The sequence below is a fragment of the Pezoporus flaviventris genome, unplaced genomic scaffold, assembly GCF_033815535.1.
Source record: "Pezoporus flaviventris isolate CSIRO_AGI_PZ_B2104156 unplaced genomic scaffold, CSIRO_AGI_Pfla_v1 ptg000253l, whole genome shotgun sequence".
NCBI classification, from domain to species: Eukaryota; Metazoa; Chordata; class Aves; order Psittaciformes; family Psittacidae; genus Pezoporus; species Pezoporus flaviventris.
Genome location: NW_026892800.1, coordinates 302,014 through 317,061, shown reverse-complemented (window position 1 = coordinate 317,061; position 15,048 = coordinate 302,014). Strand labels below are relative to the sequence as shown.

Genomic DNA, 15,048 nt, shown 5'->3' with positions numbered 1-15,048 from the left:
CTGCTGTACTGCCCTCAGGTTGCATTACTGCAATGCTAACATACAGAGCAATATAAAAGTAAATTACAGCCCATCATACATCCCAGTCTTCAAGGAGTACAGTTTTGTCTGCAGAACATTGCATTCTTTATATGGTTTGGAGAGGACAACTCTGCTGCATGAATTAAGGACAGAAGGAGAGAAGCTGCAAGAACAGTTTTAGTTCTTTCAAGTTGCTGAATGAACACAGAATCACAGAAGGCCCCAGGATGGAACACATTAAGTTGCTGTAAACTGTACATATACTTGGCAAGAAAAATAATAATTAATGATAATTCCAAGTTTGACAAAACCAGTCAGCAACAGCAGACAAAATACAACAGACTAAAGAGCAAACAACAAATCCTAAAGGAAGAAAAAGTCTTATGCTGTTAGGAAGTATTTCACATGAACTGCCGGATCCACATGCCCCCAGTTCTGTTAATCTGTTCTCATCACAAGCATTTTCTCAGCTCGACTGAAAGAGGACAGGAACTGCAAGAGAGCCACCACGGAGGTGGAAGGACTAAAGCAGACAGCACAGGAATCAGACTTTCCAAAACAAATGCTATCAGAAGGGGCAGTGGAAAAGGAGAAAGTGGTATTTCAGAAGACAAGGTCATGCTGAAAGGAATATTAACCAAAACAGGAAGTATCAGTCAAGGGTAGCAGGGTATCATTAACTCTCACCCACAGCCAGTCCACAACACTGCTCTAAGAAACCTCCAGAAAATAGGAAAACCATGAGAGAACTAAAGCAAGCGGCATTAATGCTCCCCAGAACATTGCCACATTTCATGGTTCCTATAAAAACTGGTTCCTTGAATCTTGTTCTCATATGAAACAGATTTTTCCACTTCAAGTTTCGACTTCTGATAACAGAGGCCACATGAGCCTTGAAAGCAAATATCTAGAAAGCTTTTCCTAAACAAAAGGATAATGAAACCTTGAAAGAGAAAACCAGCAAATCATGGAACTTGCCTCCCTGCAGTGGTGGCCAAGGGGAAAAAGAGAAAGAACATCCCCTGAAAAACAGCCCAGAAGACATTTCCTAAACACTGAGGTTTCAACAACTGTTTACACAGAAACATTTCCAGTGCCTCAGTAAGCCCAAGGCAAAGCAGTAATATGAAATAGATGTGAATTAACATCTTCAGCTGTACCTAAGAACTAGAAATGTGAGTCCTGTCTGAAGGATGGGAATTCCCCTCAACCTAGTTTATTCCCAGACTGACTTGATCAACTGCAAGCAGTGTCTTTAAGCAAGGACACTAGGTGCCATTCCTTCAGTCCTTTCCTCTCTCACCCAGCAGAGCCCTTCTGGTAAGGTTCAGCCTCCATCAGTAATTTACCATAAGCTCATCCTACGCACTATGATCTAGCCTGTGATCAGGATCTCATTATATTCTGAGAAGATGGTTCCTCATATAATCCTCCAGCTCCAAATGGTGGCAGAGAGTGAACTCAAATCCCATCATCTCAAAGCATTAAGGAGCAGCTCCTTCAGCAGGCAGGCAAAGGACACAGGGGGAATGTTCACAAGGCCTCCAGGATGTCAAGAAGATGAGGGAGAAAAGGTTGGGATACACTTAATCTCCTCCAGATTTAGGAGGCAATTTAAAAAGCTCATCACCCAGGCTGCCTGTACTTGCAGGATATAACCCCAGTTATGTATTCACTTGAGGGTAAGAACGACCCAACTCCAGGGGTCCTTAATTGCTCCAGTAAAAACAAAGGATCCTAGGAAACCATCTCACAAAACATCTTTACTAAAGGCATATACACATAAACCTTTGGACATATGAATCCCACTCAGGATATTAAAGCCTTAGCTTGGTAAAGAGACCAGACCCAGAATTATTAATCCAGTTGCATTCACTGAAAAGCACACCACCATGAGACCATCACTAGCCCCCCCAACTGCAGCTGTACTTTAAATCATGCAACTATCTGGGCAATGCATCCCAGAAGATGCACTGACAGAAGATTCTGGACACCTCCATTCACGTAGGGGGGTATTTATCTCTCTGGCACACAGCATGACTGTTATCATACCAATGGTTATTATGGCTCACAGTACAAGTGAGGTACAGAGAGTAAGAGCCAGTACCCCAACAGCTTTACTGTAACTGCTCTGGAGACAAACACCCAAGACCTGCCTAGTTCAGTGTTTCAAGATAAGAATAAGCTATATAAATCCCTGTGGAGAGCTACCTGGAGTATTACATTGTCTGATTTAAGGGATTTTTGCTGTTTGACTGAACGGGAGCTTTAATAAAAACATGCTATCTGTTCACCCCTCCGGAGCTCCAGCCAGATTCACTATTTGAGTATGGACACAGAAGTATCTTCAGCTGGGATCTCCAGTCAAAGAACTCCTGAAGCTAGTTTAACATGTATTTAAGCCACACATAAACAATTAATGCTATACACAGATCTGGATGAGATTTAAGTTATGGCACGGTCATCAATGGAAATCACTGTGTTATTTTCAGCTTTTGCAGAAAGAAGCCAATGGATATTCCAAGTACTACCAATTAAAAAGTTAATAATAATTAAAAGTAAGCAGTGAATGGCCCTTCCAGGTGCCCATCCTGCCTGCATGAAAAGCTTCTCTCAGAAGGCTTGCTGAACTATTGCAAGAAGGAAGCACACACCTTACACTGACAGCTGTCAAATGGAATAGCTACATCTCCCTCAAAACCCAGAATCACAGACGCTTGGATTCCCAGGAAAGCACTGAGCAGACATACAATAAAACGGACACCTACACAAGAAGCATCTGGGAAAGCACCACACTTCCAGAGAAGACATGGAGGAAAGCCAAAAGGAGTCTCAGTTGACATTCTTCCTCAAAAAGAAACTGTACTGCAAAACAAACTCAGCTGGAAGACAACATTGTCAGGAAGGAAGTCAAGCCTTAGAGTGAAAAGTGAGCTGAAGCCAACAGATTTCTGTGGATTCTCTCAGTTCACTGAAAACACACATCTCTGCCATGTATGGGAGGGGAATATTTTAACAGCTCTGAGGGAGGTCAGGGGAGGTGTTTGGAAAAGGAAGTTAACCTCACCTACATCTCCAGATCTGCACCCACCAAGCATCAGTCTGCAACAAACGTTATGTGCCCTTTGCAAGAGAGTGCTTGGGAAATTAAATGGAAAAGGAAGCACGTTCTCTTCTTTTGAGAAGAGTTTTCCTCTTCTAAGAGGGTCCACTCCTGAGAAAACCATGAATGAAAGGATGTTCCCTCTTTTACAACTTGTAATTAGGTCTTTCCCTGTGCAACTGCACCTTAAAAACACCAGAGCAAAGCTCGTCCCCAAACACACCAGCTTCAAAAAGAACAACAGAGAAGAGAATCAGCAGTTTTCAGACCTAATAAATCCACACAAGGTTATCAAAGGTCTTGCTTTCCATTGCTAAACATGAATGTGTCTGAGGGAAGGCAAAATAGTTTTGACACAGCACTTTCCCCAGCACAAAGCTTTATATTTTCAATTGTATTCTGTTCTTATCTGCCATTTAATACTCAAACCTACCACAGGTCAATTATTTCTTCTGAAGGGTCTGCAGAATCTCAGATTTTCACTGAAGAGTCATCAGCACTAGCTAAGTAAAAAGCCTTCAACCTTCAATGCCAACCTTTCCTGGTGTATGTCAAGAAGCTCCCCTATTTTGGTAGTTTTATGTAAAAGGCCAGTGTTGACTTCTGCAGACAGAGACATACTTGTCACAGGATTAGGGCTTTTATTGCTTAAAAAAGGTCAACACTCCTCTGCTTGAAAGATCATCATGGAAAGAGCACTTCAAATAAAAGCTGGATGTTGGTAACTGCAGCCTATTTTGGTTTTCTGAATAAATGGCTACTGCTCAAAAAGAAAAGCCCTATTCTTCATTAGAGATGCTGCTTCCACTCTCAACCAACCCTGAGTTTTGTTTTAAGGGCCAAATCTAAGCAGAAAGGATGAAGATTTAAGCTTGACAAAAAGTCCCAAGCCATCCTGTTAACTGCACTGCAATATGCATGAAGAATTCTTCAATGTGGACATCCTTAGTGAAAGCAAAATGAGTTACTGCCACAGAACTCCCATAGTGTGATGTAGCTCCCCAGTCACTCTATGTGCAAGTGATCCAGACTCACAGCACTCTTGTTCTGTCAGACATGGACTGTAATGACCTCTGAATACAGCACTATTTTGCATTTCACAAAGCCACACTAAAAGGAAATCCTTACAGGAAGTCTGAAACTTCATTATCATGAGGCTTCTGTGGAGAGAGAAAATACAAAAAGGCAGCATTCAAAGCAGTCAGGGAGAAGTTACTTTTTGGATGTCAAGTCTGCCCATGGCTTTCTGAACTGCCTACATCACCACCACAGACGGCATCTTGTCCTCTGCGTGCCATAACGCATAAAATGCAGGCTTCAGAAATGTGCCATTAATTAAAAGAACAGAACAGACTGGCTGCTAAATGAACGTGACTTCAGTTAGCTTCAGTATAGCTTACCAGTAGGCTTGCTCCAGACTGGAATAAGTTGTAAGGATAGAGAATGCGCTCGTAATGCGCGCGGATGTGCGAGCCCACGGCTTTGCCAGGAGCAAATCCCATCCTAGTGGCTATTTTGGTCCATTTTCTCTCCTTGCAAATGACATCAAACCCTCCTTCTTCTGCAACCAGCTAAAAAGCGAAAACACAAAAAGGTCATGTATTTAGTACTAAAGCTCTCAGTGGTTAAGGGAAGCACTGCTTGTGTAGAAGCAAGACACCACCACAACTGCTGTTTTAAATCAGAGTGGACAGATTAAAAGAAAAAAGCCAAACCCAAATGTGAAAGTTGTTTCAAAGCTGTAACTGAAATACTTCACATATATCCTACTGTTAGGAACCCTAAGCTTGTTACTTTGCAGTTACTTTGCAAGTCAGCACCTGTACTACACGACCAAGCAGTAATTCAGCCTACTTGTGAGAATTACTCTGGCTGCAATTTGTCCACTTTGTATTCCTCCATGATTTGCTAGCACAGCCCAATCACTTCTTCTCACTGGAACAAGTATTCTATTTTACAGAATAGGCTCAAAAGCAATCACATAAAATCCATGCTAAACATAACCTTGGGATCAGCGAACCAAAGCCCTTACTATCAGAATACATAAACTTCTCCAGAAGCTTAACAAGCTTCAGCCTAAAAATAATTGTTTTTTTTTTTCCTCCCATATTTCTAATGGAAAACGCTTTTTCTCACTGCTGTCATTGTTCAGAAGCTTTCTTCAGTTAAGCCTAAGTTTACTCTTGACCGGTTAGTATCCAAGTTAGCTCTAAAGAAGACCTGGAAATTTCATCTGACCTCCTAGCTCACAAGAAAACTGCCAATGATATTATATTTGTTACGATTTTGTCACATTGGCTATGTTAGGTTAACAAAATACTTTTTATTCAGATTAAATATACCCCCAAATCTCCCTTGAACAACTGTGATACCATCCCAGAAACTGAGATAACACAAGATCTTTTTAGGACAAGTTTCTCCCCTGTAACAGTCTTACTCTATTAAGCTGAAATAAATCCAAGATCTTCCTCTCCACATGTGGTATTTTCAGCGTACATCCTTGGAGCTCCCAAAACTTCGCAATCTGGTCCAGAAAATTCAGCTTTACACGAGTTTGGGCCTGAAAAACCAACAAGCAAACAATCAAATGATCTGCACGCTAGAGGCAGATGAAGCTTTTGTATCCCAGGGTTTTTAATGCTGCAGCCTCAGCTGCCTGCCTCACTTTTCCCTCTGCAATGGCATTTGGTATTTTTCCCCTCTGTCACATGCAGGAAAAAGGAATTCAAACCTATACAGACACCACCAGTCCTTCCCCAAGTCACTCTCTCTTAACTTTTACTGCATTTAGAAAAGTGCTTTCTGAGAAGAGACAAGCAATGCATTATTACTGCTAAATACCACCTAAACGAGCTGCATTGCTAGGATTGATTACACTTATGACGTTAATAAATGTGTATTATAATTTATTACAATTTGGCTTTTAACAGCCCAAATATAAAGCAGCATTTATGGCTTATTATGAGAAAAATCAGGGAAGCAAAGAGTCCTCGTCATTCCGCTCATACCAGTGGTGAGCTAAGCAGGACTCCTTGCTGCTCCCTTCTTCTAGGCTGAATTCATGACAGCAGTGAATGAATGTGCTTGCGAACAGCAAATTTCCACCAACTGAATCCAGATTTTGCAATTGTTTCTTCCAAATGGCTTGTTATTTTTAAAGCACTTTAAGTGTTTCATCTCTTCTACAAGATGCTGTGCATGTGCAAAATGCAGACGCAAATCTATGGTGCTTGAGAATGTGAGTTTAACCTCTTATAAGCACCTCTGTGTGGAAAAGGCCTAAATTATGTTCCTTTAATGAGCACTAACTTGACTTGTTATGCTTGGTATGTTTTTAACTAGGCTCTGAAACAGATGAATTTCTCTGCTAATTAAAAACTGACGTTCAGAGGTCCCAAGTGATGCCAGCTCAAGTCAAACACAGCCCACTCGTAAAACAATACTTCAACATTCTGGAGCAGAAATGATGTTCAGCTTTCCAGTTTACCTCCAGTTCATTCAGCCTCTGGATCCTTGGGGTAAAGTGAAGCTTATCGACATCACATGCAAATGGTGGCTGCCAGTCCTGCAAAAAACAGAAGAGCTTCATCAAAAGACAAGGAAAATGAAGGAAGCTTCTCTACGTGTCTGTCAAAAGCATGGGAGAGGTCTCCATGGCTCCCAAACCCTGCTCAGCTCCAATGGCACAGCCCTGCACATGGCAGGAGCCCAGCACAGAGCTGCCTGGAAGCGAGGGCTGCACCCAACCTGTCAGGTATCACACCCCACCATGGCAAGATCTGCTTCCCAGTTACTCCATGTCCAACAAGCCTGAACTGCCTGGGAAGCGCTGCTGCTGAGCAGGTCCAACCCTCCCAGCAGGAGGAATAAACCCGCTCTGAGATGGGACATCACTTCCATGCGTAAATCCAGTATTGGCACCACGCAAAGCACAGAACAAAGTCAAGTTTCATAACCCATGATCCTGCCTCAGTCGGGAAGACTAACATCTGATAGCAGAGACTGTAAGGGAAGGACAAACGCAGCAGTTTGTGTTCATAAGTGCTGGTCTCCAAAACAAACAGCAGCTGCACTAAAAACAGGGGAAAAAGCTGCTTCTTTTAATTCCTTGTCTGCAAACATTCCGAACAGCTGGAATATGGCCAATTACCAAAAGATGATCACTTCTTTGACGGACTACCTGCAACTGGCAGTGTTATTTATAAATACAACTCTAAAGCAATTTTATCCTTCAGATCTCTGACATCTCTCACATGCAGTTGGTTTGGCAATACCCAGCTTCACTAAACCAAATGAGATTTGATTTGAACTTGACAGTAATTTATTATCTATAAAATTATCTTATTATCACTAATTACAGAATGGAGATAATGCACGAGAGCTACTGACAGCAGAGTGAGACAAGAGCTTTCTACCAGGACAAGGAAAATGCTTCCTCAACACTGGCAGACTACAGCAACTGAAGTAAGACCAGCAGCATAAGCAGAAGATTTGTTGGTTTAGCAAACGTATTTAATAGAAAAACTAGTGTCTAATACAAGCATAGAGGATTTGCAAAGCAGTTTTCTTACTACAACCATCCAGGCTCAGCTCTGTATTATGACAACCTCATCCTGCCACCAGAACAGAAGCAGGTACGTTCGCAACTACAGAAAAGGGATGCAAGAGTCACTGAGAGCACAGGAAAACTGAAGAGCAAAGTGGAACACCAATCTGTGTGTTTTATCAAACATACATTGACTAATCCAGACCTCCACATTAGTAATATGGGAGTTTTCTGAGCCTACAAAGCATTTTCAGCACATCAAAACTTACCAAGGCCAGGCTGAAATTAAAAGATGAACCGGAAATTAGATGACCATCTAACAGGAGTCAGGATGACAAGGGATGCTCAGTCCTTAACCAGGGGGCCTTGCTTCTCAACCATTCTTGTTCTTTTAACACCACCACAAAGACCGGTGTCCAACTGAATGATGTCCCTAAACTAGATAAACTTAACCCTTCTTTAACTGACTATCTTGTTTGCCAGAACACCAAATGCAATGAAAATAGTAAGTGTGATGAAGAAAATGTTTGACACTCCTTTCTAACATCCTGCTATCTGGTGAATCATTTGAGACCCCAAACTGAGATGAGAAACATGACTGGGAGCATTTAGGACCCAATTTGAAAGCGCTGCACTTCGATGCAACAAATGGGGCTTCCGAGCCGAACCAAATGGTTTCATCATTAGTCAAAACTCTGGAGTTCGCTCTGTGTGCAGAGACAGACAGAAGACAGGCAACCAAAGCAGGAGAGGACAGACAGTAGTAACGACACACAGCACCCTTGGGACATGCTGGTGACAACAGTAAATTGCCAAAGGGCAAACTGCAAGATCCTAAACGCTTTGCTTAGGCTGAGAGAGTAAATGAAAGCAAAGAGGCATATGCTGACTGACTGCTTAGCTGAGTAGTAAGCCAAGGATGCCAAGTGGATGCCAAGTCTCCAGGCGGGCCATGCACTACCCTATAACAGGATCCTGCAGTAAGGAGCTGCAGAGGATGAGAAACAGGAATAAAAAGAAGAGGAGCAGGAGTTCAGCTCCCGAAGGCAATGGCACAGCCACTGGGCTTCAGGGCTAGTGCTTGCAGGCCATCAGCAAAGTCAAAGAGGTGGGACTGAGCACAGACGACTCTTCTGGTTGGGCTACATCCCCCGGCACAGTCTGCTGCTCTGGGGAGAAGCCCAGAGGAAAGCTGGCATGCCACTGGGCCACAACAGGAGGAACAGGATCCCCACCTGTGCCTACAAGTTCCAGCTCAGGCTCAGCCTTAAAGAAATAAAGATAGGAGGGTTCCCAGGACAGACAGAGACTTCGAAGCCACTGCTAAAAAGCAGCCTGTCTTCAGGCAGGACAGAAGCAAGCTCGTCCACTCCATTTCTGAAAGCAAATGAAGAGGTTTATGTGCATTATCTTACAGAAAACCTCATTCACAGCATGGCATACGGAAACACACCACTCCAGTGACCGGTTAGCTCCACACAGCTCCTATGTGCTAATGACTGGTATTCGTTTTTGGCCAAAAAGTGATGAATTTCCTAAGACCCTTGCTCTAGCAAGGAACCATGAATCTTGTCCATTGGGACAAGTAACGTGACTGCAGAGAACAGAAGCTTCCACAACAGGTATTTTCTGCACCTTGCGGTTCTGAGGTTTAATGTCACTAATGAACAACCTGCACACCAGCACACTTCAATGCTACTTCAGCTCTTTTACAAGCAGCAGCTTTGGAAGCTCCATTTATTCAACAGGACTCTGACAGTTTTTCAGTCTATCAGGCAGATGGGTCCATCCACTACAAACAAACATTTAACAGCCTTAAGTGCTCAATTCTTAAGCAAGGAGAAAGTCATTGCAATAACTTCTGCTAAGAGACAGTAAATTGGCTTAATTCCTAAACAAGACTCTTCCAACCCTTCTTTAATAACTGTATTATTTCCTCAACAAAAAGCCTGCAAACACTTTGAAGCACAACTTACTAAGATACGGAGTATTAAGAGACGTATGTGCTTTGCAGGAACTGCCTTCATGCACCTTGGAAATGCAGCAGCACCACGAGAGGGAGCTTTTTAGTGCAATGTTCATTTGCAAAGCTGCTCATCCACAAGAGGAGCTGCAGTGTGGAAGAGCAGAGCACACACAGAGCAACTCTACAGGCCCACATCCCCTTAGGTGCATGTCTGAGGCAAGCCACCTCCATCCAGCACACACCTCCAAGGTCCTTCTACCTTAAGAAGATAAAATCCCAGACTGGTTTGGGCTGGAGAGGACGTTAAAGCTCATCCAGTTCCAACCCCCTGCCATGGGAAGGGATGCCTCACACTAAACCATGGCACCCAAGGTCCAGCCTGGTCTTGAACACTGTCAGGGATGGAGCATTCAGCACTTGTTTGGGCACCTTGTGCCAGCACCTCAGCACCCTCACAGGGGAGAACTTCTTCCTTATGTCCAACCTGAACTTCCCCTGCTTCAGTTTGCACCCATCACCCCTTGTCCTATCACTACAGTCCCTGCCTTTGTTAGCGTGTGTCTGTTATCCAGAGCTGGCAGAGCAAACCTGAACACAAATCCAGGCAAAAAATGAGACTGACACCAACATTTCCAAGTTGCATTGCTCCTCCCAGAGCCGTGTTACAGGAAAGGCCTCCTGTAACTGCGGCTGTAAACCCCGCACCTCATCCAAACTCACTCTCTAATTAAGATTTAACCACCCCCACTCCCTTGAATTCAAGTGAACAAGAAATTACCACTGTCACTGCTAAGCTGCTCTACAGGTTAGCTCGCTTCAACTTCTTCCCTCATCTCCATCTCATTTGAACCAAGTATCTCCTTGCTTACTGGCCAAGAAGCTATTCATGAACGCTTCCTGGAAGCGATGGGTCAAGTCATTTTTCAATAAGCAAATACCTTTTTGCTTCTCTTTCCAGCCCTGCAAATAAAGATTTTCCTCAGGCTTTTTCCTGAGGTCTCTCCTGCTTTTTCAACATCCTTTGAAAACTGCAAGGAGCATTTGAGTTGCAATCTCTCCAATGCCAGACACACACACAAAAAGATGTCCCTTTCATTATGCTGCCAGACAGCATCTCCTAGTAAGCACCAAAGGAATATCTTGGTCATCCTTGCCAGAGAAACCCTTATTCATTCAGTTAACTATCTCGGTTCCCTGCTTCCCAGGATGCCCACCCTGCGAGCATGACCTACATTCTGCGTTCCCAGATCTATGATCTTGCCTGTGCCATGGTGTTAGATGATTGCTGCCTCCACGAGGGAGGGAGCAGACTCGGTGACTCAGGAGGTCCCTTTTCCTCTCGTACTTTTATGACTACTTTAAAACCACACTTGAAACACAGATGGCACAATCTGGGCCCAACCGATGAGCGCCGCCATTTATCGCCCCAGCAGCGGGGTCATCCACAAAGCTTCCTTTGGAACAGGAACTAATCCCTCTCTGACCCTGTTAAAAGGCTAACATTAGTTGGTACCTCCAATCACCAGCTAACCCAGTTTGTGGCGACACGGTCCTTGCTTGGTCGTTTTGAGCACGGGTGATTTTCCCAACAAAAACATTGAATTACTCCTTGCTAAGAAGGGACCCCGCACAGAGTAACATAACTTACATACAGGACTCATCAATGATACAAGCTTGGGGAGTATTTCTCATTTGAGACTGAACTGGGCTCTGCTATGCACTGCAGACTAGCAAGGGAGAACAAATGCAACCCCAAAACCTTCCCAGCTGAGAACCACAGCCAAAGACGACTTTGCCATGGGAATCACCTCTCCAGATCCCAGCATTTCTGTGCCTGCTCCACACTTGGGAGAGAAACAAAAGAGAGAAGTAAGGTAACCTGGAAATGATTCTCAAGTGTCAGGTCCTGCTCCATGAGACCCAAAGGTAGAGGACAGAAACTATACATGAGCTTTAAACATCAAAACAAAATAGGTCACAGGGTTTACATGTAAGAGACACCCATCTCCTCTCCATGGAAGGGACTGCATGGAGGAACAGATACCGAGGCACCAGGCAAGAACAAGCAATGTGCTAGCAGCCCTGCACAATCAGACACATGGGGTGCTGCACTCTGAGCACGAGCAGCGAATCCAAGATCCCCAATTCCCTTTGGAAGTGTTGACCAGCCCTTGAAGCAGAGCATCCATCAGCATGGGGCCAGGCTCAGCTGTCAGTGTCCAGCATGCCTCAAGAGCTATGCCACCTTCACTCAAGGCACAGTATGCTGTGGACAGACCTTTGCTCTGATCCCACAACACACTCCCGGCATGGACAGCACAGACTGTTGCTGGAGCCCTCTGGAGGTGGTGTGAACCCTCTCCAGAGCTGTAACTGGCAGCTTTCAGACCCAGACTTTAATCCCAGGGTAATTTGGATTAAGAACAAATGTAACAGCCACCCCAGAACAGCAGCAGACCAACTATGGACCATGCTGCTGGCTCCATCCTCCAGCAGCTGCAACAGCAACCACCCACTGCCCCAGCAGCCCCGGCTATTGACACTCTCGTTTGATCTGCTCAGATTCATTTTCACCTGTAAACCTCCTGTCAGTGAGGAGGATTTACTCACACACACGTAAGGGTGGGGGGCTGTATGACCCCAAAGTTCTCCCTGCCTTTTAAAAACACCCAACCTGGTCTCCTGAACATGCACCCCATGTCCCCCAGCAATGCCCATACATTGATTCCATTCACGGCCAGGGGAAGGGAGTTGTGTTTAGTTTGAAACTCTCCTTTCAGCTAACACTGTCCACCTCAAGTCAAACGAAACCCAACAAAACCTCCCCAAACCTGTCACTACTGTTGTCTGATAGAGTTTGGACTAAATAGTTTCATCTTAAGTTTTCAGTAAGCTTAACAGAGTGAGTGTTGAAACCCCCTCACTAGAGGAGACTGAGTCAAGGAGAGCATTTTCTCATCCTCCTTCGAGCACACTCCAATGTTTCAGGGTTTCAGAAGAGCAGCAAACACTAATACCTTAATTAAAGATCAGAGGAGACCAGCAAAGAGCCTGCTCTGAATCTACCCCATTTCACAGGATGACCCTGCACTGAACACAGCAAATGCCTCATTTAAAGTCCACATTTCCTAAAGAGCTTCCATGACTGGGCTCTTTCTTCACAAGAATCTGACAGGAACCTCAGCACTCAAACATTTCTTCCCCAAAACTGCACCCATTTGTGGTCCCAAAGCACCAGAAAGTGGCAACCCCACCTCCATCCTTCAGTTTTTCCTTAACAGCTGCTCACATTCTCAGTTCAAAGCTGTGGGCCCTGTTATCTAATTCAGTGGACCTGGCTTATGGACAGGAGCCTGTGGCTCCCCACTGAGCCTGAGGCAGTATGTGTGATGTGCTTCCAATGAAGCTCACTCACGTACTATCACTGAGTCCTCTCTGTCTTCTTTTTGACAGATCAACTGACAGAGCCCCTCTGCGTTGTGTCAAAGCAGAGGGACCACCACGACCAGCTTCCTGTTTAGGATGGAGTATAACAAGTCCTGCTTTGGTGATGGTCTGTTTTACAACTCCAGGTCCAGGAGACCACCAGAACCCTCAAGGTTGCTCCATAAGTGAACTGGGTTTTGTTCATAGTTGAATGGAGGAGTTTTGGCTTGTTTTGTGCTTTCGTTTTTCTCTCTCCATTAAAATGAAAGTAAATCAAGCCAAGGGCTGCACAAGCAGCCTCAACAGCCACTGGCTGGACCACTGTGGCTCCTCAGAGCCCATTGCTGGAGCAGCAGCCTTGCTTCTCAGAAGCCTTCAGGTTTCACCTGAACCTGTGTTTTAGGTTAACTCCCCCAAAACCCATTCTTTCATGTGCAGACCTCTTTCAGCACCCCTCTGCACCCTCTCCAGTTGTCAGATCGCTTTAAAATCCTCCAAAGAGTGCAGTATTTTCTACTCTCGTGCTGCCACACAGGTAAAATCACCCCATTTTTTCACTGAGAAACTCAAGAGCTGCACTCCCTAGTTTAGCCAAAGCGTCCATTCCACCACTCCACTGGTTTCCACAAGGATCCACAGTTGTTTTCCTACAATCCTCTCTTCTACGACTAAACTATGCTCCTTTGCTCCTAAATGTAAAACCTCACATTGAGTCCTACTTCAGCGAACACTGTTTCATAACACTCACTGTTCATTAGGCAATTGGGATCCCTCTGTAATGAGTTACCCACTGGAAACCTGCAAAATACATGGAAGAGTTGCTTTTGTTCTTTTAGCCTTCTAATGAAAATTAGATCCCCTCAGCTTGAGGTTCCAAAAGACCATTAGAAACATATTCCTCATTCCAGTCTCATTACTAGTTAAAATCATTTGTGATTCCTTCAGCACAGCATCAATTGTGCACAAAACCAATTATTATAATTAGAATACTGGAACACACTACATCAATTTATAGATGTCAGATCATGGCAACACAACTGACCTAACCAAGCAGAGAGGCTCGCAGAAAACAATGACACTGATTTGACAATGCCAGTTTCCATACAAGGCTACTTCATGCTATCACCTTTTGAGTTCAGGCTGCAGGAGCCAGTCCTCTACCCTGGAGTGAGATGTGGTCAGCAACTCCATAAAGAATTTAAACCCATAAAGAAGTTAATTCCTTCTGTCCTCTTGAAAGTTTCACAATATTCCAGGATCCACTGAAAAATGTGAGCCAGTGACTTTGAGATCTCCAGTATCAATTCCTTTAAGACTTCAGGTACATTAATACAGATTTTCTAATCTTCAAACACTTAGTTTTATCATGGTAGACTTCAGGTTACTTGGAGGCCTCAACTGCACTTCTCCACATTCACATTATTTAAAGCAAAGAAATTTAACCCAGATTTTCAGTTTTCATTTTTGGCCATGGGGAAATGCTGATGGTTTTAGTATACTGTACGATGCTGTATAATTTGAAATGGATTCATATGGTAAGCAAGGCTCAAGTAATTGTTATTAGCTATTTCTTCACGGCAGCAAAGCAGCAACACAACAAAGCAGAAGGAAGAGTCCATTCTCAAGAAGAACCTGGAGCAGGAACGGTACCAAATGCTCTAGGTTTTCCCTTTCACCCTTGAAGCTAGACTTCAAATTCATTAGACTGTTTGCTTTCATTAATTGCTATTAACTACCTACTTTGAACAATGACACCATCCTCAAGCAACACTTCATTTCATTCCTTTAAATGCCCCCAGTCATTTGCAGAGCCATCTTAACATCTTCCAGAACATCAGGCCACCCTTGAGATGCCACGTTTCCGAACAAAGCACTGTTCCAGATTACCATTTCAATACAGAAATCCTAATAAAGGATGTTCTGAGCTCGCAGAAAAAAACCCTAACCACAAATGAGCACACGATGGACTGCACACAAGTTGCGCCC

The 15,048-nt window shown here is 44.0% G+C and overlaps 1 protein-coding gene across 1 annotated transcript in view; it reads right to left on the bottom strand.

Annotated features, from left to right (window-relative positions):
* The window catches only part of KDM5B (lysine demethylase 5B), a 49,791-nt gene that overhangs the window by 31,381 nt on the left and 3,362 nt on the right, over nucleotides 1-15,048 (bottom strand). Inside the window, exons 2-4 of the mRNA XM_061442839.1 lie at nucleotides 6,612-6,689; nucleotides 5,562-5,684; nucleotides 4,525-4,695 (exon numbers count right to left, since the gene is read on the bottom strand). Coding sequence (XP_061298823.1) covers nucleotides 4,525-4,695; nucleotides 5,562-5,684; nucleotides 6,612-6,689 — 372 coding nt within the window. The remainder of the gene's footprint in view (nucleotides 1-4,524; nucleotides 4,696-5,561; nucleotides 5,685-6,611; nucleotides 6,690-15,048) is intronic.